General features: G+C 43.9%; 2 protein-coding genes and 1 pseudogene across 2 annotated transcripts; 2 read left to right on the forward strand and 1 right to left on the reverse strand.

Annotated features, from left to right (window-relative positions):
• Nucleotides 1-4,147: 4,147 nt before the first annotated feature.
• Nucleotides 4,148-5,401, forward strand: LOC143386790 (heat shock 70 kDa protein 4 pseudogene; annotated as a pseudogene).
• Nucleotides 5,402-9,961: 4,560 nt separating this feature from the next.
• LOC143386789 (olfactory receptor 14I1-like) lies at nucleotides 9,962-10,912 on the reverse strand. Its single transcript, XM_076841625.1, has one exon. The coding sequence runs from the start codon at nucleotides 10,910-10,912 to the stop codon at nucleotides 9,962-9,964; it is 951 nt and encodes a 316-aa protein (XP_076697740.1).
• Nucleotides 10,913-20,687: 9,775 nt separating this feature from the next.
• On the forward strand, nucleotides 20,688-21,641 carry LOC143386788 (olfactory receptor 5V1-like). The gene has a single exon (XM_076841624.1). It carries the CDS (start codon nucleotides 20,688-20,690, stop codon nucleotides 21,639-21,641), a length of 954 nt encoding a protein of 317 aa, XP_076697739.1.
• The last annotated feature ends 5,815 nt before the right edge of the window (nucleotides 21,642-27,456 follow it).

Genomic DNA, 27,456 nt, shown 5'->3' on the forward strand with positions numbered 1-27,456 from the left:
CCCCCGTTCCCTTCCTCTGTCCTACTGGTCTCCCTTCTGTTTGTTTATAATTTGTTCTAATTAGTTATAGATGACAGTAGATTGTACCCATGGAGCACAATTCTCCTTTTGACACACTGTACACATGGAGCACAGTTCTCTTTCCTCTGGCTGTAATGGTGCAGAGTTACTCCAGTAGTGTGACCACACGTGTATGGCGGGTAATAGTGTCCGTCTCATTCCACTGCTTTCCCCTCCCCACAGCCCACTCTTCTCCTCTCTCCCTCTACATAATCCAAAGTTCCTCCATTCTTCACTACCCCACCCCCTACTATGGATCAGCATCTGTTTAACAGAAAACATTTGGCCTTTGGATTTGGGGATTGGCTTATTTCACTTAGCATGATATTCTCTAATTCCATCCACTTACCTGCAATGCCATGATTTCATTTTTTTGAAGGCTGAGTAATATTCCATTGTATATATATATACACCACGCTTTCTTTATCCATTCATTTGTTGAAGGGCATCTAGGTTGGCTCCATAGTTTCCCACTGTTATGTATAATTATAATGTGCCAATAAAAAGGGGGAAATAAGAATATAAGTTGCCAGTCGTGGTGGCACATGCCTATAATCTCAGTGACTCCATAGGCTGAGGCAGGAGAATAGAGAGTTCAAAGTCAGCCTCAGCAACAGCGAAGTGCTAAGCAACTCAGTGAGACCCTGTCTCTAAATCAAATACAAAATAGGGCTGAGAATGTGACTCAGGGGTCAAGGACCCCTTAGTTCAATCCCTGGTACCTTCCTCCCAAAAAAGAATTCAAGTAACAATAAATGTTGATGAGAATGTGGAGAAAAAGGCACACTCATACATTGCTGGTGGGACTGCAACTTGGTGCAGCCAATCTGGAAAGCAATATGGAGATTCCTCAGAAAACTAGGAATGGAACCACCATTTGACCTAGTTATCCCACTCCTCAGCATATACACAAAGGACCTAAAATCAGTATACTGCAGTGATGTAACCACATCAATGTTTATAGCAGCTCAATACACAGTAACTAAACTATGGAACCAACCTAGGTGCCCTTCAACAGATGAATGGGTAAAGAAAATGTGTTATATATACACAGTGGAGTATTACTCAGTCATAAAGACAAATAAAATTATGGCTTTTGCAGGTAAATAGATGGAACCAGAGACTATCGTGCTAATGAAATAAACCAATTGCAGAAAACCAAAGGCCAAATGTTCTCTCTGATATGTGGATGCTAATACACAATAAGAGGGAGGAGGAGAATAGAAATTCATTGAATTAGGCAAAGGGGAATGAAGGGAAGGGAGAAGGGATAGCAATAGGAAGACAGTAGAGTGAACCAGACATATCTTTCCTATGTTCATATATGAACACACAACCAGTGTAACTCCACATCATGTACAATCACAGGAATGGGAAGTTATGCTCCGTGTATGTATAATATGTCAAAATACACTCTACTGTCATGTACATCTAAGTAGAACAAATAAAATTTTTAAAAAAATCTAAAAGGAATAGATTGCCTATAAAAAATATCTCAAGCTCCCCGGCTTCGTGTTCCGTCAAATGACGGCAAAGGTTAGAAGATTCCCAGGCAGAGTTCCCACACAGATCGATAGGAACAGCAGACCGTGCGAAACGCGGACTCCCAGGAGCTTGAGATGTCCCCCAGAAGGAAGTTTGTGAAGAAGTTGGGGTGTTCAGGCTGGCTAGTGGGCTCTCAGAGCCTGAAGTCAACTGACCCAGTGATAAGATGATGCCACAAACAAGAGGGAGATCGTCCTCACCTGTAGGGAGTGAAACCTGGGTGGTGAGTGGGTAGGTTGGCTGGGGGAAACCTGGGCAGTGAGTGGGTAGGCTGGCTGGGAGAAACCTGGGCGGTGAGTGCGTAGGTTGGCTGGGGACACAGGCCTCACATTCAGTGTAATCTAATGTGCTAAGCCTAAGGGCTGGTCAAAAGGAATGAGGAGGACTGGAGGTGAGCCCAGTTGCAGCATTCTGGCCTAGGATGGGTGAGGGAGGCCCTGGGTGCCTGCTGAAGTCAGGATGTAGGGGAAAACAGAGATGCTAACAACATTGCCTGGTGCACCACACCTTAGAAAATAGAGCTTTCTTCCAGTGGGATATGAAATATCCCAAATGTAATATAAATACAAACATTAAAATATAAGATCACAAAGGAATGAGCGATAGATGACAGATGACAGGTGCACCTGAGGACTGGATGTGGCTCTCTGCACACCACGGCTCTCCTGCTGCCTGAGCCTATGGCCCAGGGTCTTCTCCATCACGGTGTGTGTGTGTGTGTGTGTGTGTGTGTGTGTGTGTGTGTACCGGGCCGCAGGCTTCGCCCTCCTCCTCCTGCGGGCACTGCGGTGCCTCTGAAGCTCCCCGGGCAGCGAGTTCCTAGCCTCTTCTGCAAAGCTGACCCCTTCAGTGACCGGCTTCCACAGATTTTTTTTCCCAGTCCAGAGAGATGGATTATTTTGAAAGTCTTTTGTAAGAGAAAAACCTTAGGATATGAATCTTAAAAACTCGGAAGAGAGGAGATCTTCTCCGCCCCCGCTACCGGCGCCCCCTCTACTGCCGCTAAGCCAGAGCCGGCCAGAGTAGTGCCCTGCGCTGCGGTCCTCCTACGAAGGACTTAGACGCTCTCGTGGACACCTGACCGTCCCTCAGCAACCTCGGTACTCCAGCCCATGCGGCCCAGTTCTTCCGCGCACCAGCCCCGCCGGGGTCCGTGTCCTGTCTCAGCAGCCGGACCCGGCCCGAGCCCGAGCAGTAGCCGGCACCAAGTCGGTGGTGGGCATAGACCTGGGCTTCCAGAGCTGCTACGTCGCTGTGGCTCGTGCCGGCAACATCGAGACGATCGCTAACGAGTACAGTGACCGGTGCACGCTGATTCCATAGGAGAGTTTACCTAAATGATAATAATGGCCATCTGTGGTGGGGTGAGGATTGTGGAATTACAGGGCTTGTATTTCCTTTGGTCCTAAGAATCGTTCAATTGGAGCAGCAGCTAAAAGCCAGGTAATTTCCAATGCAAAGAACACAGTCCAAGGATTTAAAAGATTTCATGGCCGAGCATTCTCTGATCCGTTTGTCGAGGCAGAAAAATCCAGCCTTGCTTATGATATTGTACAGTTGTCCTCTGGATTAACGGGTATAAAGGTGACATATATGGAAGAAGAGCGGAATTTTACCACTGAGCAGGTGACTGCCATGCTTTTGTCCAAATTGAAGGAGACAGCAGAGAGTGTTCTTAAGAAGCCCGTTGTTGACTGTGTTGTTTTGGTTCCTTGTCTCTATACTGATGCAGAAAGACGATCAGTGATGGATGCGACACAGATTGCAGGTCTTAATTGCCTGAGATTAATGAATGAAACTACTGCAGTTGCTCTTGCATATGGAATCTGTAAGCAAGATCTTCCTGCCTTAGAAGAGAAATCAAGAAATGTAGTTTTTGTAGACATGGGGCATTCTGCTTATCAAGTTTCTGTATGTGCATTTAATAGAGGAAAACTGAAAGTTTTGGCCACAGCATTTGACACGACACTGGGAGGCAGAAAATTTGATGAGGTGTTAGTAAATCACTTCTGTGAAGAATTTGGGAAGAAATACAAACTAGACATAAGTCTAAAATTCGTACATTATTACGACTGCTCAAGAGTGTGAGAAACTGAAGAAATTGATGAGTGCAAATGCTTCAGACCTCCCTTTGAGCATTGAATGTTTTATGAATGATGTTGATGTATCTGGAACTATGAATAGAGACAAATTTCTGGAGATGTGTGATGATCTCTTAGCTAGAGTGGAGCCACCACTTTGTAGTGTTTTGGAACAAGCCAAGTTAAAGAAAGAAGATATTTATGCAGTGGAGATAGTGGGTGGTGCTACACGAATTCCTGCAGTAAAAGAGATCAGCAAATTTTTTGGTAAAGAACTTAGTACAACATTAAATGCTGATGAAGCTGTCACTCGAGGATGTGCACTGCAATGTGCAATCTTGTCGCCTGCTTTCAAAGTCAGAGATTTTCTATCACTGATGTGGTGGCATATCCAATATCTCTGAGATGGAATTCTCCAGTTGAAGAAGGGTCAAGTGACTGTGAAGTCTTTTCAAAAAATCATGGTGCTCCTTTCTCTAAAGTCCTCACATTTTATAGAAAAAGAACCTTTCACTCTTGAAGCTTATTATAGCTCTCCTCAGGATTTGCCCTATCCAGATCCTGCTATAGCTCAGTTTTCAGTTCAGAAAGTCACTCCCCAGTCTGATGGCTCCAGTTCAAAAGTGAAAGTCAAAATTCGAGTAAATGTCCATGGCATTTTCAGTGTGTCCAGTGCATCCCTAGTGGAGGTGCACAAGTCTGAGGAAAATGAGGAACCAATGGAAACTGATCAAAATGCAAAGGAAGCAGAGAAGATGCAGGTAGACCAGGAGGAACAACATGTTGAAGAGCAACAGCAGCAGACACCAGCAGAAAATAAGTCAGAATCTGAAGAAATGGAGACTTCTCAAGGTGGATTGAAAGACAAAAAGATGGACCAACCACCTCAAGCTAAGAAGGCAAAAGTGAAGACCAGTACTGTGGACCTGTCAATTGAGAATCAGCTGTTATGGCAGATAGACCAAGAGATGCTCAACTTGTACATTGAAAATGAGGGTAAGATGATCATGCAGGATAAACTGGAGAAGGAGCGGAATGATGCAAAGAATGCAGTAGAAGAATATGTGTATGAAATGAGAGACAAGCTTAGTGGTGAATATGAGAAGATTGTGAGTGAAGATGATCGTAACAGTTTTACCTTGAAACTAGAAGATACTGAAAATTGGTTGTATGAAGATGGAGAAGACCAGCCAAAGCAAGTTTATGTAGATAAATTGGCTGAATTAAAAAAATTAGGTCAACCTATTAAGACACGGTTTCAGGAATCTGAAGAAAGACCAAAATTATTTGAAGAACTAGGGAAACAGATTCAGCAGTACATGAAAATAATCAGCTCTTTCAAAAACAAGGAGGACCAGTATGACCATTTGGATGCTGCTGATGTGGCAAAGGTAGAAAAGAGCACCAATGAGGCGATGGAGTGGATGAATAACAAGCTAAATCTGCAGAATAAGCAGAGTCTGACCATGGATCCTGTTGTCAAGACAAAAGAGATTGAAGCTAAAATTAAGGAGCTGACAAGTATGTGTAATCCTATAATTTCAAAGCCCAAACCCAAAGTGGAACTTCCAAAAGAGGAACAAAAAAATGCAGAGCAGAATGGACCAGTGGACGGACAAGGAGATAGCTCAGGCCCTCAGGCTGCTGAGCAGGGTGCAGATTCAGCTGTGCCTTCGGATTCAGACAAGAAGCTTCCTAAAATGGACACTGATTGATTCCTACACTTGTTTATATTAAAACAGACTATTATAAAGCTTTAAGTTGTCAACTTTGTTCTAAATATCAACTAGAGCAAGTGAATACTGGAGATTTCTTAGCCAGTTTTTAGGGAATTTTGGGGGTGGGGTGGGGGATATAGGTAATGTACGGAGCATTTTGACTTTTAAATAGGTACAGAAATTAAGTGCATTGTATCTTTTTTCATAATGGTACTATTTAGAAGCCCAGTTAGTCTTACTGAGCTTAAGCTTCACTCCTTTTATGTTTAATCATGCTTCTTCAAAATAAGTTTATTTTAGAAAGTTGAGCTGTAGTAAAAGCTATAACTAGCTATCAAGCTGGCTTTTCATTATGACATTCATGGTAGGAGCTCTAATTATGCTTCAAAAATCTGTTGTGGACATTGCCAGAAAGACTTTCTGCCTGGCGTGGGGTTAGGGTGGGCGCTCCCTCTGTTCTTGAGGCCAGAGCGTGGTCTGGTGTGGATTAATGTAGGAGAGCAACAAAGGCACACTGATCTTCACCCTTCCCTTCCATCCCAGCCTCACCCTCTTCCTTCCTCCCAAGGAAAGAGCTCCCATTACAAATGGCATGGCTGCTTTTGGGATAGAGAACCCCCTCACTGGGAGCAAATTGCAAACAGAATTTTAGACTTGGAGGTGCTTCTTTAAAGTCTGTTCACTAACACCTTAAGCATCAAAGTCTAAATAATTTTCTCTTTAGAAGATGTACTGTTGAATATAGGCATGGTAAATTAAACTGAGGAATTGATCCTTGCTCATTATGGTATAAAGATTTGTATCCTGGCCTGTTAGTGAGAGATGTTCTATGTAAACTTGAGGTATAGTTTGAACTCCCAGGATAAAAGTAACAAGTTCTTTTTGGCTCATACACAGTCCACTTGTGTGTTAAGTATTAATATCCGTCATGAGTCTGCCAATTTGTATGTGTTAAACAGATGACAGATCATTTAAAAAACAAAAATACACTGGATTGTACTGGATGAGTCTGAAACAAATGAGTGTTAAACAATATGCCCATGTTAGAGCAACACCTCCTTAACTTTAGCTAATGTCAGGAGCACCAAAGCATTCCTCTGACTGCTTTTTGGGGCGGTGTGGATAGGAGCAAGGCATTTTGGAAACTTCAAGGGAAGCCTATTAGAGGCCAGAGCTGGTTCCTCCTGCCTATAAACTGTTACAAGCTTTGTTGGTTATGTTTTGTATCTTTGTAATAACTGATATTCTGTATAACAGAGTGCCTCTCTGTTAGTTTTGCCCTATGTTGTTAGAACCAAGACTATACCTGCATAGTAGAAATAAATTTCTGTCCATCTCTGTGCAAAAAAACAAAACAAAACAAAACAAACAAACAAACAAACAAAAAAACTCGGAAGAGAGCATGTTCTCCATAAAGGTTTCTGGAGTGGTAATTCAATGACTAAATAAATCTATCTAAAAACATGTGCAAGATAAACCAGCTAATAAATAAGTAACACAGAGTCTGGGCATTTCATTCTCCAATCTAAATCAACTTAACCAAAAGTGCCTGAGTTCCAAAGCCACCGCCCTTAGTGCTAAACTTGCACAATAATTTTTGAAAAGGAGAGCCGAGGTGGAAGCAGGGGACCTCCCGGGCACACACCCCCCAGGGAGCTGCCCTGGAAAGAGCCCACGTTCAGGATGATCCTGGTGATTCTGCCCAAGGAGAGAAAGCAGAGAAAAAGACCTGGTCACACATCCAGGAACAAGGATGAGGTCCCTGGAAGGAGGAGCCAGGGGAGAGGTGCAGGGTGTGGACCCCCAGCACCCCCGGGGGTTCCTGTGGGCGCCACTGGATCAGAGGCCGAATCCGTGGGAGGCTGAATCACAGGAGAGAAGCTAGGAGCTTCGTTGACGTCACGCATAGGGACAGCCAAGGCTGGAGAGTGAAGGTGGCTTCTGCTGTGGATGGAGGCAAGGGGCACATGCTGGGCAGGAGCCGTAGGACAAGAGGCTTGGGGACAGAGTCTAGGGGTGTCACTGAGGCTTGTGTGGCCAGAGGGAGGGATGGCAACGGTTGGTAGATAATAAGGGTCACTTTGCTGAGTTAATGTATTCAGGTTCATTTGTAATTTATTTTTAAATTGCTGAAAAAGTACATCTTGAATGTTTCATTCCCCCAAAGGGTAAATGCAGCAGGTAATGGATTTGGTGGTAAATCGCATCTCACAAATACATGTATACTTGCTATTTGTCAACTAAAAATTAAATAAACAAGTAAAAAAAATCTAGAAAAAATTTCCCCAGAAGGCTTGAATTTCAACATAGACGAAACCTACCTTGTGATGTAACAATAACTGAAAACACAATCAGAAATACTAATGTGGCATTTCACAAACCCACCAACACAATATTACTGTGTCCTAGGGCTAGAGTCAAAAGGAAGGGGCATCAGAATAGAATTTTCTTTTTTATTAACCCTGGGGATTAGAAATCCATATATCTGTATATTCAGATATCTGGAGGAGAATAAACCTCAGTGGAAAATCTACATATACATTTAAATAGAAAGGAAGAAATGGTGTAAAGCTAATGCAAATCCACACATGCAAAGAATCCTAAAGATAAAACCCAAACTTTGTAAGACTGTTACTTGACTGTAATTGACAGTGATGTGTTTTCTTTGGAAATCTCTTCAAATGACCCAGGTACAAATGGATTTAGAGAAGAAATGTGGATATGTTGATTAGCTTGATTGTGGTGAATATTTCACAATGAACACTTAAGTCCTACGATCACATGCATGCAATTTTAATTGTCACATACATATAAATATAGCTGGAGAAAAAAACATTTGTAGAATTCTCGATTATGAAAACATTGAAAATATGGGGCTATTTCAGGGATTAGAGGAGTGTGAACCAAGCTCAGATGGTCACTAGGGTTGCGCCTGGATGCCGAGAGGTTCATGAGGCCCACATTCTTGCTGTGGCTTCCTCACTGAAGAATAAGTTCTGAGACAACACAGTCGTGGAGGGCCGGCTGTCAGGTCCCAGGCTGCGTTAACTGAGCTGGGTTCCCATATGCTTCTGAACTACAAAGAGGACACTTGGTGATTCAGTTGGAAGCAAAAAGTCCTTAATGTGCGTTTTAGTCATCAGGACGCAGCTCTTGGGCATCAGAAAAGTAAAACTACATCCATCTGGAAGAGCGTGGATTTGTGTGTCTCACCTGATGAGAAGAGCTCACCCAGCCGGGTGAGCATTCCTTATCTGCTGCTCTCCAGGTTAATTCCAATCCCAGGGTTCATCTGTCTCTGTTCTATGTTCTGAATCCCTTTTCCTCATTACTCACATGTTTGAATGAAAGGAGCAGGGCATCTTTTCATTCAGAGCTCAGGAAGAAACAAAAGCTTCTCAACTACAATCTCTCTGAGGGTGGGTGGTTTATGTCCTGTTTTTCATTGAGCAAAGCAATATGGATTTGGGAGCCTGGGGGAAGCCGACTTCAGGGGTCTGGAAAGGGTCTCAGTGTTGATCTCCTCCCTGTTTAGGAGTCTTCCTGCATTACCAGTGAGGGCTTTGTGTTGTGGGTGCTTGTCTTCTCAAAAGAGAAGATTTTTGATCAAGTTACAAGAGTTGGTAACAGTATAGCAAAGCTTATTAGAAAAGAAAGAAACAAAGCAAGGAGACCATAGTTTGGCTCAGAGAGGAGACTGATGGCTCTGATTCCTTTGAGTCCCAGGTTTTAACTGGAGTTTAAGGAAACGTTTCTGGGGAGTCCCACAGATGCACCACCTCTGAGCTCTGGATCAGACCCCTAAATCCCTACCGTATGATTCTACCCAGAAGTGTTCGAGCAAAGCCCAGGTTTGGAGAAGATTCACAGTCACAGTGAGAGTCTGTGACATGCTGAGGACCTAGAGGCACCGTTGGGCCATCTTGGCCTGTGCACACGGGTCCTAACTGGACGAGCTACCCAGCCCTGGAGGGTGTTGGCCTCCACAGTCTCTGGCCAGGGAGGTCTGTGTTATTATCCTGGCCAACGCTCCTCCACCCTGAGAACTAGGCACCTTGGCACCGATTGCCAGACATCCCATTACCTTGAGTCAGAGCAGGATCAAGGTGACTTTATATGAACTAACTGACAATCAGAAACCAAAACCAAGCTGGGAGTTAGCAAGTGTGCCCTTTTGGATCAAACATCGCCGTCCATTTCTCTGGCACTCTGTCGACCTGCCACCTGCTCTAATCACTTATCTCTGCTCCAGCCTCAGGGTGAGGGTGAACAGTGGGAGTTCCCTGCCCAGCCTCTCACATGCTCTTCCAGGGTGGCAACACCCAGTGCCCAGAATTCTCTGAAAAGCACGTGTACCTGCTCACGTGGGCATTCACAAGGGCTGGCCTCAGGCCTCAGTGTTTCAGGAAGCTGCACTTACAATATAGCGTCGAGCAATAAAATGAAGACCAAACTGTGTAGTTCACCATCACAAGTGTAAACAGCAAACGCATAACACAACTGACGAGAATGAAACATAAGTCAGACTGCTTTCTAGTGATAAATTGATATTTGTTGTTAGCTAAGAAAATCTTTGATTGGGAACTCGGTATGCCTGTTGAACATCCTACTGAGTGCAGCATTAATCTCCCTGTTCCTCAGACTGTAAAGGATGGGGTTGGTGAAGGGGGGGACCATGGTGTAGAACATGGCTGTTAGTAGATTTTTAAGGGATCCTTCCGTTGCCACGGGCCCTAAGACAGCCACTGACCCAGAAATCACAAACAGGAGGAGAATCGCCAGCTGTGGGACACAGGTGGATAAGGCTTTGCTGCGGGCTTCCGCCGAACAGATCTTGAGCACGGTTGAGAATATGTTGATATAGGACATCAAGACGAAGGCGACACACACCACCACGAGGCCAACACTTGCGGCAATGATGACGAACTCAGAAAACTGGACATCAGGAGATGAGAGGCTCAAAATCTGAGGCATATCACAGAAATACTGGTGGATCAGGTTGGTCTTTGTAAAGGGAAGCCTGAACATGGAGCCCGTGTGGATGGCAGAGTAGACCAGCCCGCAGGCCCAGGAGCCACCCGCGGCCTGAATGCACATGTGCGCCGTGACCACCAGCCCGTAGTGCAGAGGGTGGCAGATGGCAACGTAGCGGTCATAGGACATGACCACAAGGAGCGCAAACTCTACAGTGGCAAAAAGTATGTAAAGGAAGATCTGTGCAGCACATTCCTGCAGTGAGATGATCCGACGGCCTGTCAAGGAATTAACAATGGATTTGGGAACAATCACCGAGATGCTGCCAAGGTCTAAGAGGGACAGATTGCTTATGAAGAAGTACATCGGAGCGTGAAGGCGTGAGTCTGTCACAATAAGAGCAACGGTGATAAGATTCCCCGTCAAGGCTCCCAGATAGATCACCAGGAACAGCAGACCTTGCAAAACCTGGAGCTCTGGGGAGCTGGAGACGCCCACCAGGAGGAAGTAGGTGAAGGAGGTGACGTTGTCCATGCCTGCTAGTGAGCTGTCCCCAGAGCCACAGGCCAAGGAGAGGATGCCACAGCCAAAGACACACAACCTAGGTGGGTGGAGTAAGGCATTGAGGTCAGGTGAATGCTCTCCTTCTGCCTGGATTTTCTTCCCCGAATCTCCTGATACCCTACTCTTTCTAATCCTCCTAGGATGAGAGAACCAAGCACATGAAGTATTCAAAATGAAACCCAATCCCATGTCCCTTCCACTTGTTGATACATCTACTCTGTGGTGTAGAACCGCTTTCTAAACCCTCACCCTGAGGCAGGGCATGATCAGGATCCCCCTTCCCTCCATCTGAGGGGTTATCCCAGACATTCTCGAAAGCTGCTGGGTCGCCCTCTGCCTTGAGCATGCCCTGAGCCCCTGAGCGGTGGCTGGCTGCTCTGGAAAGTGGTTCCATAGCCAGCTCAGGGGGTGAATTTGAGCTTCCTCTGGAGGTGAGTGGATCTGAGGGAGACCAGGTAGGCGGAGCAGCCCCTTCACTTCCACTGTCCTTGAACCCAGGCTTGAGCCCATCACCGTGAAGAGCTGGTCTGATCCAACACCTAAGGTCCACTTCTGGTTGCCAAGGGGTGGCCAGCTCCCTTGCCTACCCCTCCTCCGCACCTTCACCAGGGAGTCCTGGGCCAGGAATCTAGTCCCCTGAGGGCAGTCCTCCTCTGGACCTTGCTCTGCTTGTTTCATGGCTTTTGCTAAAAACGCTTGCTCTCAAGGAACCGTCTCAAATTCAGTTTATTACCTGCACTCCTTCTGAAGCATTTCAAATCATAAACAATCTGTTTAAACCTATCTTCTCAAGACTAAAATTAGTTGTATGGTAAGATCTGATCGCAGCATGACTCTATTTTCATCAATTAAAAAATCCAGGATTGAGAGATAATACTGATAAAAATGTTAGCATTCGTCTTTTTAAAACACTTTATATGTAACTTATTGGCCATCAGAAAAACATTTATGATTTTTCTACCTTTATGTGCATAAAAGTAACGATGTGCAATATATTGATATGATTTTTTAGTGTTTTAGCAAATATTTTATGCTAATTGCTTTGATTGTACACAGTTTCTCTATCAGCCTCCTTTTACCAGGTGAAGAGAGTCCACGATCAGAGAATATTCTTAGCCAGAAGCCCATGTGGGTGGATGAGGTGGATACTGACTGCCCTGCAGGTCGCAGCTGCAAACCACACTCTGTTCTTGGTGTCATTCACCAGGTGACACCCTAGCAGGGGCCAGTAGAAATCTTGTCATGTTCTTGGTTCTTAAGATTGTCCGCTGTCTCTTTGGTCCAGGTGAATGCTCACATTTGCCCTTGCTAACCTCACCTCACATTCTACCCTTCAAGGTGCACCTGCACGGCCTCCTGACTACTGCGCAGTACAGAAAGTCCAGGGTGCCCACTCCCCTGCATGTGTGCAGTGATACTTGGAAATTACTTGGTTCACAGTTTTAAAATAAGGGCAATAGAATACACCAAATTGCTAATTCCCCACCACTGTTAACACTTGAACACAACAGGATATATAAATGACCTGCATTATCATGTTAATGCCTCATAAATCCAGCCTTTATAAAAATCATTCATCATAATATCCACACTAGGTACCTTGGAATAATATCTTTTTTTTTTCCATTTTAAACACTACTTTTGCTTGTATGACTAGACCTCCATGAAATGGCATCATAGCTTTCTTCTGCATGTAGATTTCCTGGTTGACCTTCTGAATCAAGCTCAGGAAACTTTTCCTTCATGGGGCCTGCTGCTCTGTTCCAAGGGAATTTTTCAATCACTTTGGCTTAGGCCCCTTGACCTGGACAGTGCATGTATAAGGCCTTCAGGGAGCATTCTAAGAACTAGTTGCCTCTGCCAGGCACAGTGGTGCATGCCTGTAATGCTAGTGGCTCGGAGGGTGAGGCAGGAGGATGGCAAGTTCAAGGTCAGCCTCAGCAACTAAAAGAAGCCCTAGCACCCTTAAATTCAATCTCTGATACAAAAAAGGAAAGAGAGAGAGAGAGAGAGAGAGAACTAATTGCCTAAAATAAACACAGAAATCTAAAACTCTATTCTGTGAACTCATATACATCTGTGAAGTGGAAACATTTAAGTATGCTTTAGATTTTGGAGTCTACCAAGCTATTTCTTTGCCAAGAGAATTGCACAAATGACAGACACAAGCTTACCTGTGAACCAGGACCACGTAGCTGACTTCCCTTGCAGAAATATTGCTTTTGCATAAATTAAGGAGAGGGATGAGGTCAAGGAGTGAAATATAGAAGCTGCTTCTCAGTGAGACTCATGCGCAGATCCCGAGGACAGCCCTGCTGCTGAATGATGTATAGGGACACCAGGTCTTTAATAACAACAGCCAGGGTCAGGCTTTTGCTGATCTCTGGAGACCTGTCTCAACCTCCAAGTAGGTGGAGTTTCCTCCAGCTGCTAACTGGCAAGGATTCCGTGGCCATACCACCGAGAGTCATTAAATTCCTAATATTTTTAGAAACAACTTTGTGTGTGACACTTAATAAAGGGAAGTGCTAAAAATGTTTTGTATATAGCAAGAGATTCAATAAATTTTCCAATTCATGTCTGGCTATAAAATTAATTTATTCTCTTTATTCTGCATGGGTTGTTTCAAAAGCTAAATAAACTTAAAACAGAACACAGAAAGTTCATTAATCCTGAACACACTCAGTTTCCAAATTGCAACCATTCTTTTAGAAATCATAATTGTTGCATGTTGGCATAGGATCAATGAAGAATGCTAGCAATTCTATAAAAGTGTGATTAAAATAGTCCTTCCCTTTTGAATCGGGTATAAGTGCAAAGCAATATTTTTCTTATCATTCAGCCAAACCAGCCCAGAATAGCAGAATGAGCAAGGGAAATATACAAGAATTCATGGTATTGTCCTAAGGCAGAAATTAAAGATATTTTCAGAAGAAAATAATAGTTTCTGTCTTCTACTAATTTTGGTTCTTGAATACAAGGCATTTTGCATAAAACTCTTCTGGGAAGTTAACTAGTTACAGGATGGCTTGTTTGTCAAGTCTCATGATGGTGTGGTGTTAAGTTTTGTGCATCTGAGTGTTTTCAAACCTTGCCTAAAATGCCTGGATGTCACATCACATGCCCCCCCCCTCCTGTCCTACCCTCTCCTGGAATCTGACACTTCTGGATTCCAGGATGTAGCAGGATCTACAGCTTGGCCTTTCTGTGCCTGGTTTGCCTCGGTCAGCATGGTGTCCTCCAGGGTCACTGTGCTGTCGTAAGTGACAGGATTTCCTGATTTTGAGGCTGGAGGTTCTCCACTGTGTGTTTACACCTCAGGTCCATTTGTTCATTGTATGGTGGAGGCCGAGGTCCATCTGTACCTTCTCTGTCGTGAACACACTGCGGTGAGCGCGGAGGGCAGACGTCCCCTCCCAGACATCCCCTTCAGCTCCTTCCGGCTCCCACAGGAGTGGGGTTACTGGACCTTGTGTGCTCCTGGCTGAGGCTTCCTGAGGAACTTCTGTGCTGTTTTCCATTACGACTGCCTTAAGGTGTCTTCTCACCAACAGGACACAAGGGCTCCTTCTTCCACTTGAGGACACATATGGTCTCTCTGTTTGTTCACAGTGCTGGGGATGGAGCCCAGGGCCTCTTTTGTACTAGGCAAGCGCTCACCCCTGAGCACACGGAAGCTTTTTCCTCCTGGTGTCAGCAGTTTTGCCCTGCATGAGGGAGTGTCCGGGGGATTCGATTTGCAGCCTACGTTGTCAGTGGTGGTGAGCTTCTCTTTCTTGTGCATCTGTCGGCCATTTGAGTGTCTCATTTCAGAAATGGCTGGCCAGGCCTTTGCCCACTTGTGGGATTATTTCTTTCTTAGGAATGGGTTCGTGATACCTCATCAGAGGTGTGGCTTGCAAGCATTACTCCATTGCGTGCGTGTAGGATACTCGTTAATCCGCTGATCTGCTGCTGACACGTGCCTGCTTTCCAGTCGTCAGCACTCACATATGGGTCTTTGTATGGACCTCTTTCCCTTCCTCTTGGGAGTGGGATTCCTCACTACTAGTGGACTTCGTGAGTTTCTTTCATGATAACTCTACATTTAATCATTTGAGAAATTGCTACATTGTTTTCCCAAATGGAGGAGCTATTTGAGGTCACTGTGAGAGGCGAGGTGTGGTTCCAGTTTCTCCACATCTTGCCAGAGCTTCTGTCATCTCACTTGATTCTCACCATTCTCCTGGGTGTGGAGGGACACCTCATCCTGGTTTCTATTTGCAATCTTCTGTAAATCAAATGCAGCATCTTTTCATGTGCTTTTAACTATTTGTAAACCTTCCTTTGAAAAAACGCCCATTCAGATCTTTGCCTACTTTTAGCTGGGCGTTTTGAGTTATAAGTTATGAGAATTTCTGTGTACCTTAATTGTCACTCCCTTATCAGCCAGGTATTTTGCAATTTTTTTTTCACTATGTGGATTGTGTTTTCAATTTAATTTTTGAATTATGATTAAATGCACCTAAAATAAAACATTCTGTCTTTGTCAGTTTTAAGTCTAAAGATCACTTGCAAACACTCTTCAGTTTGCAAGACAGAAAGCCCAAACCCTCAACAACTTTCGATTCCTCCCTCCATGGGCCTTCACCAACCTTCGCTCCATCTTCTGTCGCTAAGAATTTGGCTAGGTTATTCAGAATATAATTTATAATTCAGAACAGTTCATTATTTTCCAGTTCCTGACCAATATTAAAACTGACATTTGACTATTCAGTGAAGGAAAGCATGTGGGATAAAATACATGTGTATATGTCTCTACACACACACACACACACACACACACACACCCCACCCATGGCACAGAACTCAGAGTGGGCTCTTTTCACACTAGTCAGCAGTTTAGTTACTAAGGATGTGGACATGCAGGTGGAATGCAAGACAGATTTTTCCCTGTATTATTTTCATGTTTATGTTTGATTTTTTAATAGTACTGTATTTTGAAAAGTTTCAAAGTTATATTAAAAAATGAAATGATACAGCAAACACCTATATTTCCTTTACTTGGACTTATTAACTGTAATATATTGATTTTTCTATGAATTTACCTGTATACATGTGGATACAAAATTTATTCACACGGATTCTTTTAATTTCTAATCAGTATACTACAAGAAAATTGATTTATTGATTACAGGCTTAAATCAATTTGAAATTCCAACCACTTTGTGTCTAACAACAGTTTTCCATGCTTATGGTAAATAATCTTAACAACATAAAAATGAATGTTTGTGCATAAGATTGTTCACCCTATCTGACATGAATGGAATATATACCAATTTGGTAGTGAAATGATATTTTACAGGAATGATTACTCTGATTACAGCAAACTCTTGTGAAAACATCAATTTCTTCTTCACCTTTGTCTGGTCATACAATCAGTGGGAAAAGTTTTGTTTTCTTTCACTCTAGGCAATTAAAACAAACCCTTCGTCACCGCTCCACAGTTCAGGTCCATTTTCACACCTATGTGAAATTGCTCAGCTGTGAGTGCCCACAACTGCATTAGTAACTGGGACTTGTGCAGCTATTCCCACCTGGGTCTGCACTGTTGTCATAGGGGAGGTGGGAACACTATAAACTACAGTGCGACTTTGAACACGAGCCTCACGTAGAGCTGAGGAGTGGCTTGGGTTAACTGATGTGCTTTTAGTTCTCTGGTCATCTGGCTTTATTCCTGAAATTTGGTATTGCTGAGGACACCTGTGGACCAGGAAAGGTAGGAAAATTGTGTGTTCAATTCTGGACATTGAATGGTAAGCTGTTGGATTTTGTGAAGATAATATAGGGTGAAAATGCACACATTTAAGACGCCGGTTAAAACAGCATTAAACAAGCAAAGAGAACGTTTTCAATTATTTAGAGTACCTAAATACATGTGTAAAAATAGTTCAGCTCAACTCATAAAACATGCCCACACTGTGCATTTCCACCACCTTTGCATGTGAGGCACAGAGGTCTCTAGATACTGTTTCTGACCCAAGGTCCTGAGTGTGTGTCCCTGTGAAACGGGATCATGAGAGTTAACAGGCACTGAGATGCCACCAACCAGGTGGCAGGTACCCTTTAGAAGTGTTTTTAAATTTTTTTACTGGGTACAACCCACGGAGTCAAAAGGGAAGCTATATAACTTGTTGCTTGGCAATAAAGCTTTAAAGAAAATTCTTCTTTGCTAAACAAAGTTGAAATATAATGTTTTCTGATATCATTATACTGAAAATTATGTGTTTTAAATTATCTTAGCATCTATCAGTGGTTGTTTGTGCTTAGTCAATGCTTTTCTTTTCTGTATAAATTGGAAAACAAAAGTGACCCCATGCTGAAGAGAAAAGCTGTACGTATGGTTCACTGTGCTCTGACCGCATGTGCCCAAGGGCAGGCCAAGAACTGCTAAGGCGACAGGCTTCTGGGTAGCTCCTGGTGGACTGACCCTGGCTGCACGTCCTCTCCCTGATGGTCACCACGCCCCTGGCTCTGACTCCAAGAAGCCCATCTCTGCCTGTGTCCTTCACTCTCTCACCTGCCCCTGCTTCACCAAGTGACCACAGATCACACATGGCATGCCTGTCCTGAGGACGAACCCGATTCTGCATGTAGGGCTCTGGAATCCTTAGGTAAGTGGGAAAGTTCACGGAGCTTCATCCCCAGTCATTATTATTAGCAACCTGTAAGTTGTGCTTCTGATCAGATGGCAAATGCCTAGGATTGAATTGTGTTTAATTTAGTAGGAAGATCCTCACAGGAAAAAATCTGGACTCTATATCATGAGTTTGAACACATTTTAAACATTCAAGTGCAAAATTTAAGGAGATTTATTATCTTTGTGAGGACAAGCTGAGTGTGTAACTGAAAGTTGGTTCATGGTTATAAAGATATTATAGACTCATGTCTCATAACCCTGAGTTTTAAAACCAAATTGTTCAGTGTGTATATAAAGAAAAACAAGTATTTAATATAAAATGAATATTTACTCTCTGAAGACACTAATTTTCTTGAAATAAAAAGTACTTCATTTAATTTATGTTTTTATTTCATTTTCAAAGTGTTACATATAAAAAGGTGGGCCAGCTGAAACTACATATCTCTATAGACTCATGGACATTGGAGAATTGTAGAATTGTCACAGTAAATGGTCTCTTTTTCTAATACATATTTTTAGTTTTATTTGGACACAATACCTTTATTTTTATTTATTTATTTTATATGGTGCTGAGGGTGGGCCCCAGTGCCTCCCACGTAGGCGAGCATTCACCCTCTGAGCCACAACCCCAGCCAGTAGATGTTTCCTGTTTTAACATTTTCTTTCATTCAGTGGAATTCTTTTTTTTTTTCAAAGCTGCATAATAATACCCAAGGACTTTATGGTTATCACAGCAATGTTCTTTAGTATGTTCCACGAGACAGAGAGCTCATCATGGAGAGTGCTATGTAGCTATGGTTCACTGTGGACGCTCCATGAGGAGGGAGGACTGATGTGTTAAGTAGGATCCATGATTCCTGTTTAAATCCTGCAGGTAGAAAGGGTGAGGAGGTAGTTTCATTCCGTTTGTATAAATAAATCACTGTGTATGAGTCGCATTAATTATGCATTTTACCTTAGCAAAGAAGTCTTCAATCGTCTTATCAGGCAATGCAGAAAGAAGGGGGGGTCACAGACAGGGACTTCTGCACTTTGTGTTCTAGCGGTCTTTTCTGAATTTCCAGTCAAATGTGTGTGTTAAAAAATAAATGAAAGGGGCTGGGGTTGTAGCTCAGCAGTAAAGTGCCTGCCTAGCACATGTGAAGCACTGGGATCAATCCTCAGCATCACATAAAAATAAATAAATAAAATAAAGGTATCATGTTCATCTACAACTAAAAATATTAAAAAATAATTAATTAATTAAAAAACAAAGAAAATTTTAAAAACAACCAGTTTTCAAAGGGATAGAAAAACCTCACACAAGTGTGGACCCGTAGACCTTCATTTAAAGTCATGTTGTAAATAGTTTTAAGAATTGCAATTATGTGAACTCTGATGAGACACACTAGTGAAACTAGAAAATTAAATTTTAAGAATGAATAAAACTAACACGTTCTAGCATATGTAATTTAAACCACCTTATTTCCCTAAATATATTAAGCATGTGGCTAAGTATGCAAGTTTTATATTCAAAAGGTACGTGTGAACAATGTGAGTATATATGTGTTTACACACATATACATGATATAATTTCCTGAATGGAGACAGACAGACACTTTCAAACAAGTTGGTTTATGTCTTCAGGGTGAGTTTAATTTTATTAAGTTATGTTTATGTTTGAGTGATGATGACTTGTAGATGAAGAAGCATCCTTCCTTTGATTTTTTTCAGAATGGGAAGAGCCTGTCAGAGCAGGGTGTGCACCGCTTATCACACCACCCTCTCTCCATCCTTTCAAGTGCTAATTCCTAGTGTCTACTGAAGTGCACACACCAAGGAACAAAGCACAGCTTCTATGTCAAGTTCTTTTTTTTAATTAATTTTTATTGTAGGTTGTTCAAAACATTACATAGTTCTTGATATATCATATTTCACACTTTGATTCAAGTGGGATATGTACTCCCATTTTTACCCCATATACAGATTGCAGAATCACTTCAGTTGCACAACCATTGATTTACATATTGCCATTTTGGTGTCTGTTGTATTCTGCTGCCTTTCCTATCCTCTACTATCCCCCCTCCCCCCTCCCCTCCCCTCTTCTCTCTCTACCCCCTCTACTGTAATTCATTTCTCCCCCTTATATTTTTCCTCCTTTCCCCTCACTTCCTCTTATATGTAATTTTGTATACCCCTGAGGGTCTCCTTCCATTTACATGCAATTTCCCTTCTCTCTCCCTTTCCCTCCCACCTCTCGTCCCTGTTTAATGTTAATCTTCTTCTCATGCTCTTTGTCCCTACTCTGTTCTTAGCTACTTTCCTTATATCAAAGAAGACATTTGGCATTTGTTTTTAAGGGATTGGCTAGCTTCACTTAGCATAATCTGCTCTAATGCCATCCATTTCCCTCCAAATTCTATGATTTTGTCATTTCTTAATGCAGAGTAATACTCCATTGTGTATAAATGCCACATTTTTTTTATCCATTCGTCTATTGAAGGGCATCTAGGTTGGTTCCACAGTCTTGCTATTGTGAATTGTGCTGCTATGAACATGGATGTAGCAGTGTCCCTATAGTGTGCTCTTTTTAGGTCTTTAGGGAATAGACCGAGTAGGGGAATAGCTGGATCAAATGGTGGTTCCATTCCAGACAGACACTTTCAAACAAGTTGGTAGTATTGAGACAAACTATAAAAATAAACACTTGGAAATAATACAAAGCAGAACAAAGCAGGTGTCAAAGGGAAGGTGGATTTCCACTGAATTCTACAATCCCCAGAACAGCGGAAACCCCTCAAATGTTTGATGGAGAAGGTAGATTTTAAATTTCTCCATCTGTTCAGAAGATTTCCTCTTGGTATGGAACCAAGGGTGAATATTTTAAGAAATATCTTAAGTACTGTAAAGGACATGTGTCCAACAGGGGTTCAAATAGCTGCACCTCCTTGTCAGTAGGGCTGACAGGTCATGTCCACCACTTGCCCACTGCTTCCCAGAGCTCCCCAGCCCCGGGCTCCCTGCTCTCTAGACATAACCGGGCTTGTTGGCTTCCTTCCCTCCAGGAAGGCCCTGTGCAGGGAGCAGATGGACGTGGGCAACCTCAGCACAGTGACGCAGTTTGTGCTCATGGGACTCTCCGACCTCCCCGAAGTGCGCTACCCTCTCTTCGTGGTCTTTGCTGTCATCTACCAGATCACCTTGGCGGGAAACGGGGCCATTCTCTTGGCCCTTGGAATGGAGAGAAAGCTGCACACTCCCATGTATTACCTTCTGGCAAATTTGTCCCTCCTGGACATCTTCTGCTCATCGACCACCGTCCCCAAGATGCTGCACAATCTCTTGAGCGGGGAGAACAGCATTTCTTTCCTTGGGTGTGCAGTGCAACTCTATTTTCTGGTGGCCCTGATGGGGACCGAAGTTTTCCTGCTGGCCGTCATGGCTTATGACCGCTACGTGGCCATATGCTTTCCTCTGCGTTATGCTCTCATCATGACCAAGGTGCGCTGTGTCCAGCTGGTGTGTGGGACCTGGGCAGCTGGGTTCCTCAACTCTCTCCTACACACTGTGTCCACCTTCCGCCTGTCTTTCTGCAAGTCCAACCTGGTCAACCAATACTACTGCGACATCCCACAGATTGTGGCCCTCTCCTGCTCTTCCACATACATGGCAGAGATGCTTGCCTTAGTGATAGGAGGCATCTTTGGGACTAGCGCCTTCCTGACCACCCTGGTCTCTTACGTGTACATCATCTGCACCATCCTCAGGATCCAGTCAGCAGAAGGCAAGCGCAGAGCCTTCTCCACCTGTGCGTCCCACCTCCTGGTGGTCTGCCTCTTCTACGGCACAGCCATCTTCACCTACATGCGCCGCTCCTCCAGCCAAGACTCCCTCTCCAGAGACAGACTCGTCTCTATGCTCTACGGGGTGATCACCCCAATGCTGAACCCCCTCATCTACAGCCTGAGAAATACAGAGGTCAAGGGAGCTCTCATGAGGGTCCTATGTGGAGGAGCATGTTCACGGCAAGTAGAGCATTAGAACAGAGCGACTCCATGCTCTGCCCAGAGTGAAGTCATGGGAAGAATTCATAGAATAGTTGCCCCTCAATGGTACAATGCCTGTCTGTGCACCCATATGTAATTTCAGCTGACCTATCCATTTATGTGTATCTCCATCTCAAAACTTCGGGACCCTAACATTTGACATCCAATAGTGAATGTCTTGGAGAGGAAAGGAGGACTGTTGATCCTGGGTGGACAGGATGAAAGCTGGGCTATCCTAAGTTCACCTGGACCCTTGCCCACCGTGCACGTACTTGTACCTCAGCCTCCACCTGCTCCTGAGTCTGAATCTGTCCTAACCATCCATCTATTGTCTTCCTTCCACCTCTTCCTCTTGGCCGCTCATCTGCTCACCCTGCCATGCTCCCTGTTATGGTTTGGATGTGAGCTGTCCACCAAAAGCTCATGTGGGAAACATGCAAGAGGGTTCAGAGGGGAAATGACTGGATTGTGAGAGCCCTAACCCCACCAGTGAATCGATCACCTGATGGGATTAATTGAGTGGTAACTTACGCAGGTGGGTGTGGCTGGAGGACTTGGGGCACTGGGGCCATGGCTTTGGGGTATATATTTTTGTCTGGTAAGTGGAGTCTCTCTCTCTCTCTCTCTCTCTCTCTCTCTCTCTCTCTCTCTCTCTCTCTCCTTCCTGGTCATCATCTGCCACACTCTTCCACCATGTGTGCCTGTGTGACTTTGTCATCATGCTTTCCCCATCCCCGAGTCTCAGCATTTTCATGGACTGCGACTAGAGAGCTGTCATTTCTGCTTCATTCTGTCCTTCTGTCTTCTGTAGAAACAGGAAAGCTTTCTTTCCAGACTATTACTTATGTTAATTACACCACTTTTGGTATGCAATTATTTATTTTTTAAAATATTTTTTTCCAATTCTGAGCATCCCAATTATGTCCCAAACAGCCTCTGCTCAGAAAAGTAAATTAGCAGCATAACTCTTATGAATGACTATAGAGGTTCCACAAAAGAGAAAAATAGACTACCTGTTATGGTTTGGAAATAAGGTGTCTCCCTGAAGTTCTGTTGTACGATTGTGATGTGTCAACCCAAAATAAAATTTAACAATTAAAAAAATGCATTGCAAAGTATCCTGTGTTCTTTGCTTGGAAGAATTAATATTGGGCGAGATCCAAGATGGCGGGCGGGAGGGAGGCAGCATTCTGTATTGCTCCCTGACTTAGGTCTCAAGTAAAGTGAATACGGCTTCTCTGCAAGTGATATTCCTGCTCCCTGGAGGGAAACACGGCCACCGTGCCCATACAGGGATCTAGGCCTCCGCATCAGAGTAGGTCTCCCAATTACTGGCCCACACAGGACTACTGGGCAACCAAGTGGGTCCATCAGCACCCGCGCAGAACTCTCAGCCACTCACCAGAGCAGAAATTGCTTATGCCACTCCCCCACAGGACACCTGGCAGCTTCTCACATGCAGGAATCTGGCTACCACTCCTGTGTGGACCCCCATCTACCAACGCGGGGCTGCCCCATCACCACCATCTTGGAACTCTGCAGCAGCGGAGATAGTCCCCTACATGTAGTGGCCTGCTCCCGAGAACTTCCCACAGGCTCTGAAGTCAGCCAACAGCCACACACTGCACACCACAGAGTCGTTTCTGAACTCGTCATCCAATGCCATCACGGCTCCCCCCACATAACCCGACAGCCCACCGCTGAAAGCAGGCACCTCCATCTTGGGTCACCTTCATCACCATCTTCAGTAAGGACAACTTCCAGTTTGGAACTCTGGCTGGCCAGGAACCCAGTTTCTACTCAGTTTCTTCACCATTCGGAGGGTGGAGATACCAGTAAACAACAGACGACCCTCCCCTACTGAATGAGAAGGGAAGCAGGAAAGATACTGATCTCCATCAAACAATCCCTGTGGCTTCCTTCAAGATTTTTTTTTCCTCTCCCTCTCTATTCTCCCACCCTCACATCCCCAACATATGTGAAACCAAGGGCTTTGCATGAATTAGGATACCGAGGACTGGGACTTCTGACTAGCATATTACACCTGTGTTGTATACCCTTTATTTCTTTTTTCCATCAGTTTCTACTATCTTAACTTTTTTATTTTTCTTAATATGAATGTGTGTTTGTTTTATGTACTCTACTGTCTTCCCACTTACTTGTCTACCCAAATTTTCTTCCTCTCCCTTCTCCTGCTACTAACCTTCCTCTTTAGATTTCTCTTTCACACTTCCTAAGATACAACAACTCTATCTCCTCACCCACTACCTCCTCAGCATATCATCCTACTCCTCGCCCCTGGTTCTTTGTCCACCATCAGAAACTGTAAACCCTTTTACAAATCTACTGAGTATATTGTAGATAACAATTGAATTCACCATTTCTGGACATTGTGACCAAACTGTAAGTGTCTTAATGGCAAACATCAGTTTTTAGGGTGTATATTGTTTATATTGGGATCTGATAACACTGTCCTTCACCTCAAAGGAGAGGTATCCCTACAGGGGATAAGCCTATAGGGTAAAAGAGTAACATCTAAGATCCACAGAGATAGAAGGGAAGACACACAGCAACATGAAAAGACAAGGGAAGAGAGTGCCCCAAACCAATCAAGATGCTACGTGATTCGAACCTATGGCCAGCACAGCAGAAGGAATGACAGAGAAGGAGTTCAGGATTACATAATTAAAATGTTCTGTGAATTAAAGGAAGAATTAATATTGTTAAAATTACCATATTATAAAATCTGCAGATACAATGTAATCCCTACAAATTTCTAATGTCATTTTTATAGATTAAATTTTATATAAAACCACAAAAACCTTGAGAAGCCAAGGAAATTATGGGCAAAAATAACAAAACAGGAGGAATAACACCAAGCTGGAGTTAGCTTTAGGAAAAAGTTCATTTTTTTTGTTGAGATCAATTGGAAAGTGCGGTGAGTATTGCTAAAATTTGAATTTTATGTCTTCCAATATTGCTTTAAATGTCCCCTTCCAAAGGTTAAATATTCAACATGATACTTTAGCTTGATCTAATTATTCCATGTTTTATTGAAAATAATAAATGCGTTATATCTAATACTATAACTACCATGAATTATTATTATCATTAAATAATTTCAAGTATATGAATAAAAATTAATTCTAATTGTGATTCAAACACACCAGAAGTGATGAAAGAGTAAGAAGCAGACACCGGCCGCGAGGTCAGAAGGTGTGACTGCGTGGCCCTTACACCAGCCCCAAACTGGAATGAAACGAAATAACTCAGAACACAGCAATTCCCTGCAAGTAATCAGAAAAAAGGGGGGGTCGACAAACAGCCTAACAGAAAGTAAAAGTAACCGTTCTAAGGACAGTGAGAAATATTTATTTTTTATTTTTATTTATTTTTTTTAAAGAGAGAGTGAGAGAGGAGAGAGAGAGAGAGAGAAGAGAGAGAATTTTTTTTTTTAATATTTATTTTTTAGTTATCGGCGGACACAACATCTTTGTTTGTACGTGGTGCTGAGAATCGAACCCGGGCCGCATGCATGCCAGGCGAGCGCACTACCACTTGAGCCACATCCCCAGCCCGTGAGATATATTTAAACACACTTGTGGATAACTGAGCATTGTCAGGAAAAACAGAATAAACCTTAAACAGATATGCAAAAGAGAATGAGGAAAAGACCAAAGCAGAACACTAAAAAAGCGGCAGGCAATAAATACTGAGGAGTAGAAGAATGTGGTCATTGCAGGAGAACATGGTGAAGAAAAGGACAAGTGTCCATTTTGCTTAATTACCTGGAGCAGGCCTGGGGAAACTGACTGTGAGCAGACAGATGGATGCATTGAGACCTGAGCTCTGTACGGCACCATTATAGAGGTGGGAGGAGAGGACGCCCTAGTGGTGAATACAGGACAGCAGGGCGGTCCTGTGCCCTGGATGCCACAGATTTTGAATTATAACCGGCTCTGGAGACAGAGTCTTTCTGTCCCGACAGAAGGCTCCTGTCAAGAGGACGCACAGCAATTTTAAATACACATGCACCCACTACAGAAAAGGGCTGTGTAGGAACATGGACAGACCTGAACACAAACGTCAAGAGCAGTGAAGTAAAGGTCGGCGCTCAGACTGGACCTGGAGTGTCCCCAGGGCCTGGGTGGTGAGAGCCTGGGCTGCAGTGTGGCCTGCTTGGGTGGTGGAGGAGGACCAGTGGAAGCAGGGTCAACACCCTGGACATGCCCTGGAGATGCTGGCCCTGTCCCTTTCTGCATCCCCATGCTTCCCAGATGCCAGGAGTGAGCAGATTCCACCACCTCAAGTCCCGCCATGATGTACCTCGCCATAGGCCCCGAAGACACAGGGACAAATGACCATTGGGGAAAGCTCCTACACCAGGAACCAAAACAAAGCCTTTCTCTCGTTAAGTTGATTGTCCTCCAGCATTTGACGGCTGTGGAAAGCCAGCTGACAAGGGAGGGACTTTGCAGTAGAACCTTCCTTCCGTTCAGGAAGACCATCTGGCCATCTGGCCTGCAGAGAGCAGAGGCACCCAGGGGGAACCACAGACCATTCCACTTAGGAGCTGCAGAACCTCCCTCTTCTACAAGACCATCCCTTCTGAAAAGCTGGAATAACTGTACTGGAATGTCCACAGCAGCTTGGGAGACTCTTGTCACAACCCTGGCTTGTGAGAGAAAGAGGTACCAAGAGACCCCAGAGTGAGACCTGAAGAGAGAGGGAGTGTCCTGAGGTCCAGTCCAGGAGGGTTCCCAGGCTGACGCAAACATGTGGCGCACATGCAGCGCACCCCATGGTGACGGGAATCAGGCTGCTTCAGGTGGAAGCTGTGTCCGCGCAGCCGTGGCTCCCTCCCTGCAGAGCAGACAGAAGCCGTGGGGACTTGTATTTCTGTTCCTTTTGATGTTTGTGTCTGACTTGGTCCTGTTGAGTCTGAAACTAGAGTTACTGAAACAGTGAAATGGGTTAATATTTACTTGTTGCCCTCACCACATTCAGTCATTGCAAACGCTCTCTATCTATCATCCATCTGTCCTTCTGTCATCCATCTGTCTGTCTGCCATCTATCTGACTTACAGACAAAGAGCTTCTATTGCTCAATCAATACCCAACTAGGAAATCAAGTTGGGGTCACTATTGGAATGGGGTGCACTAACACTCACGGGTCTGACCCTGCACGCGCAGGTGTCGTGTGGGCGGCACACAGCTTCACAGAGGAGACGTGGAGTGGTGCATGGACGACGTGTGGAGTTTGCCATGGACCTGTACATGTGTCAGTATCTTGACAACAACACTCTTTGCTCTTGATGACAAGTGCATTAGCAGGAAATGTCTTGCTTTACCTCACCCAGGGCCATCATTAGAATCAAAGATGGCACTCACAGGATTTAGACTCATTTTTAAACTTCCTGAGATTGATTAGCTATGAGTTTCTGTTAGTCAGTTGGTTTCAATTTGGATCATGTGCAAGAGAAGAGTATTCCCCCTAGGATCATTATCGTTACTGTCATTTTTCCTGGGGGAAAAGGGGTACAATATAAACCAGGCTAAATTCCTGACTGCATCCAAATGCAAACGATGAGTTTGCTTTTCTTTCCTGATGTGATGTGCTGTCCAGATCATCTGGCCTCCTGGTTGAGTATTTTTATGGGTAATATAACCTCCTACAAAAGAATACTTAAAAGTCATATTGCCTTGATATGCATATGGTAAAATAAGTCATTTTAATTGCAGGAAGTTTAGGTTATATGTGGGCTATTTGTGCTTCATGATTTTCTTCTCTTGTTCTCTAGCTAGTGGAA

Source organism: Callospermophilus lateralis, chromosome 5, assembly GCF_048772815.1.
Source record: "Callospermophilus lateralis isolate mCalLat2 chromosome 5, mCalLat2.hap1, whole genome shotgun sequence".
In the NCBI taxonomy this organism is placed as follows: Eukaryota; Metazoa; Chordata; class Mammalia; order Rodentia; family Sciuridae; genus Callospermophilus; species Callospermophilus lateralis.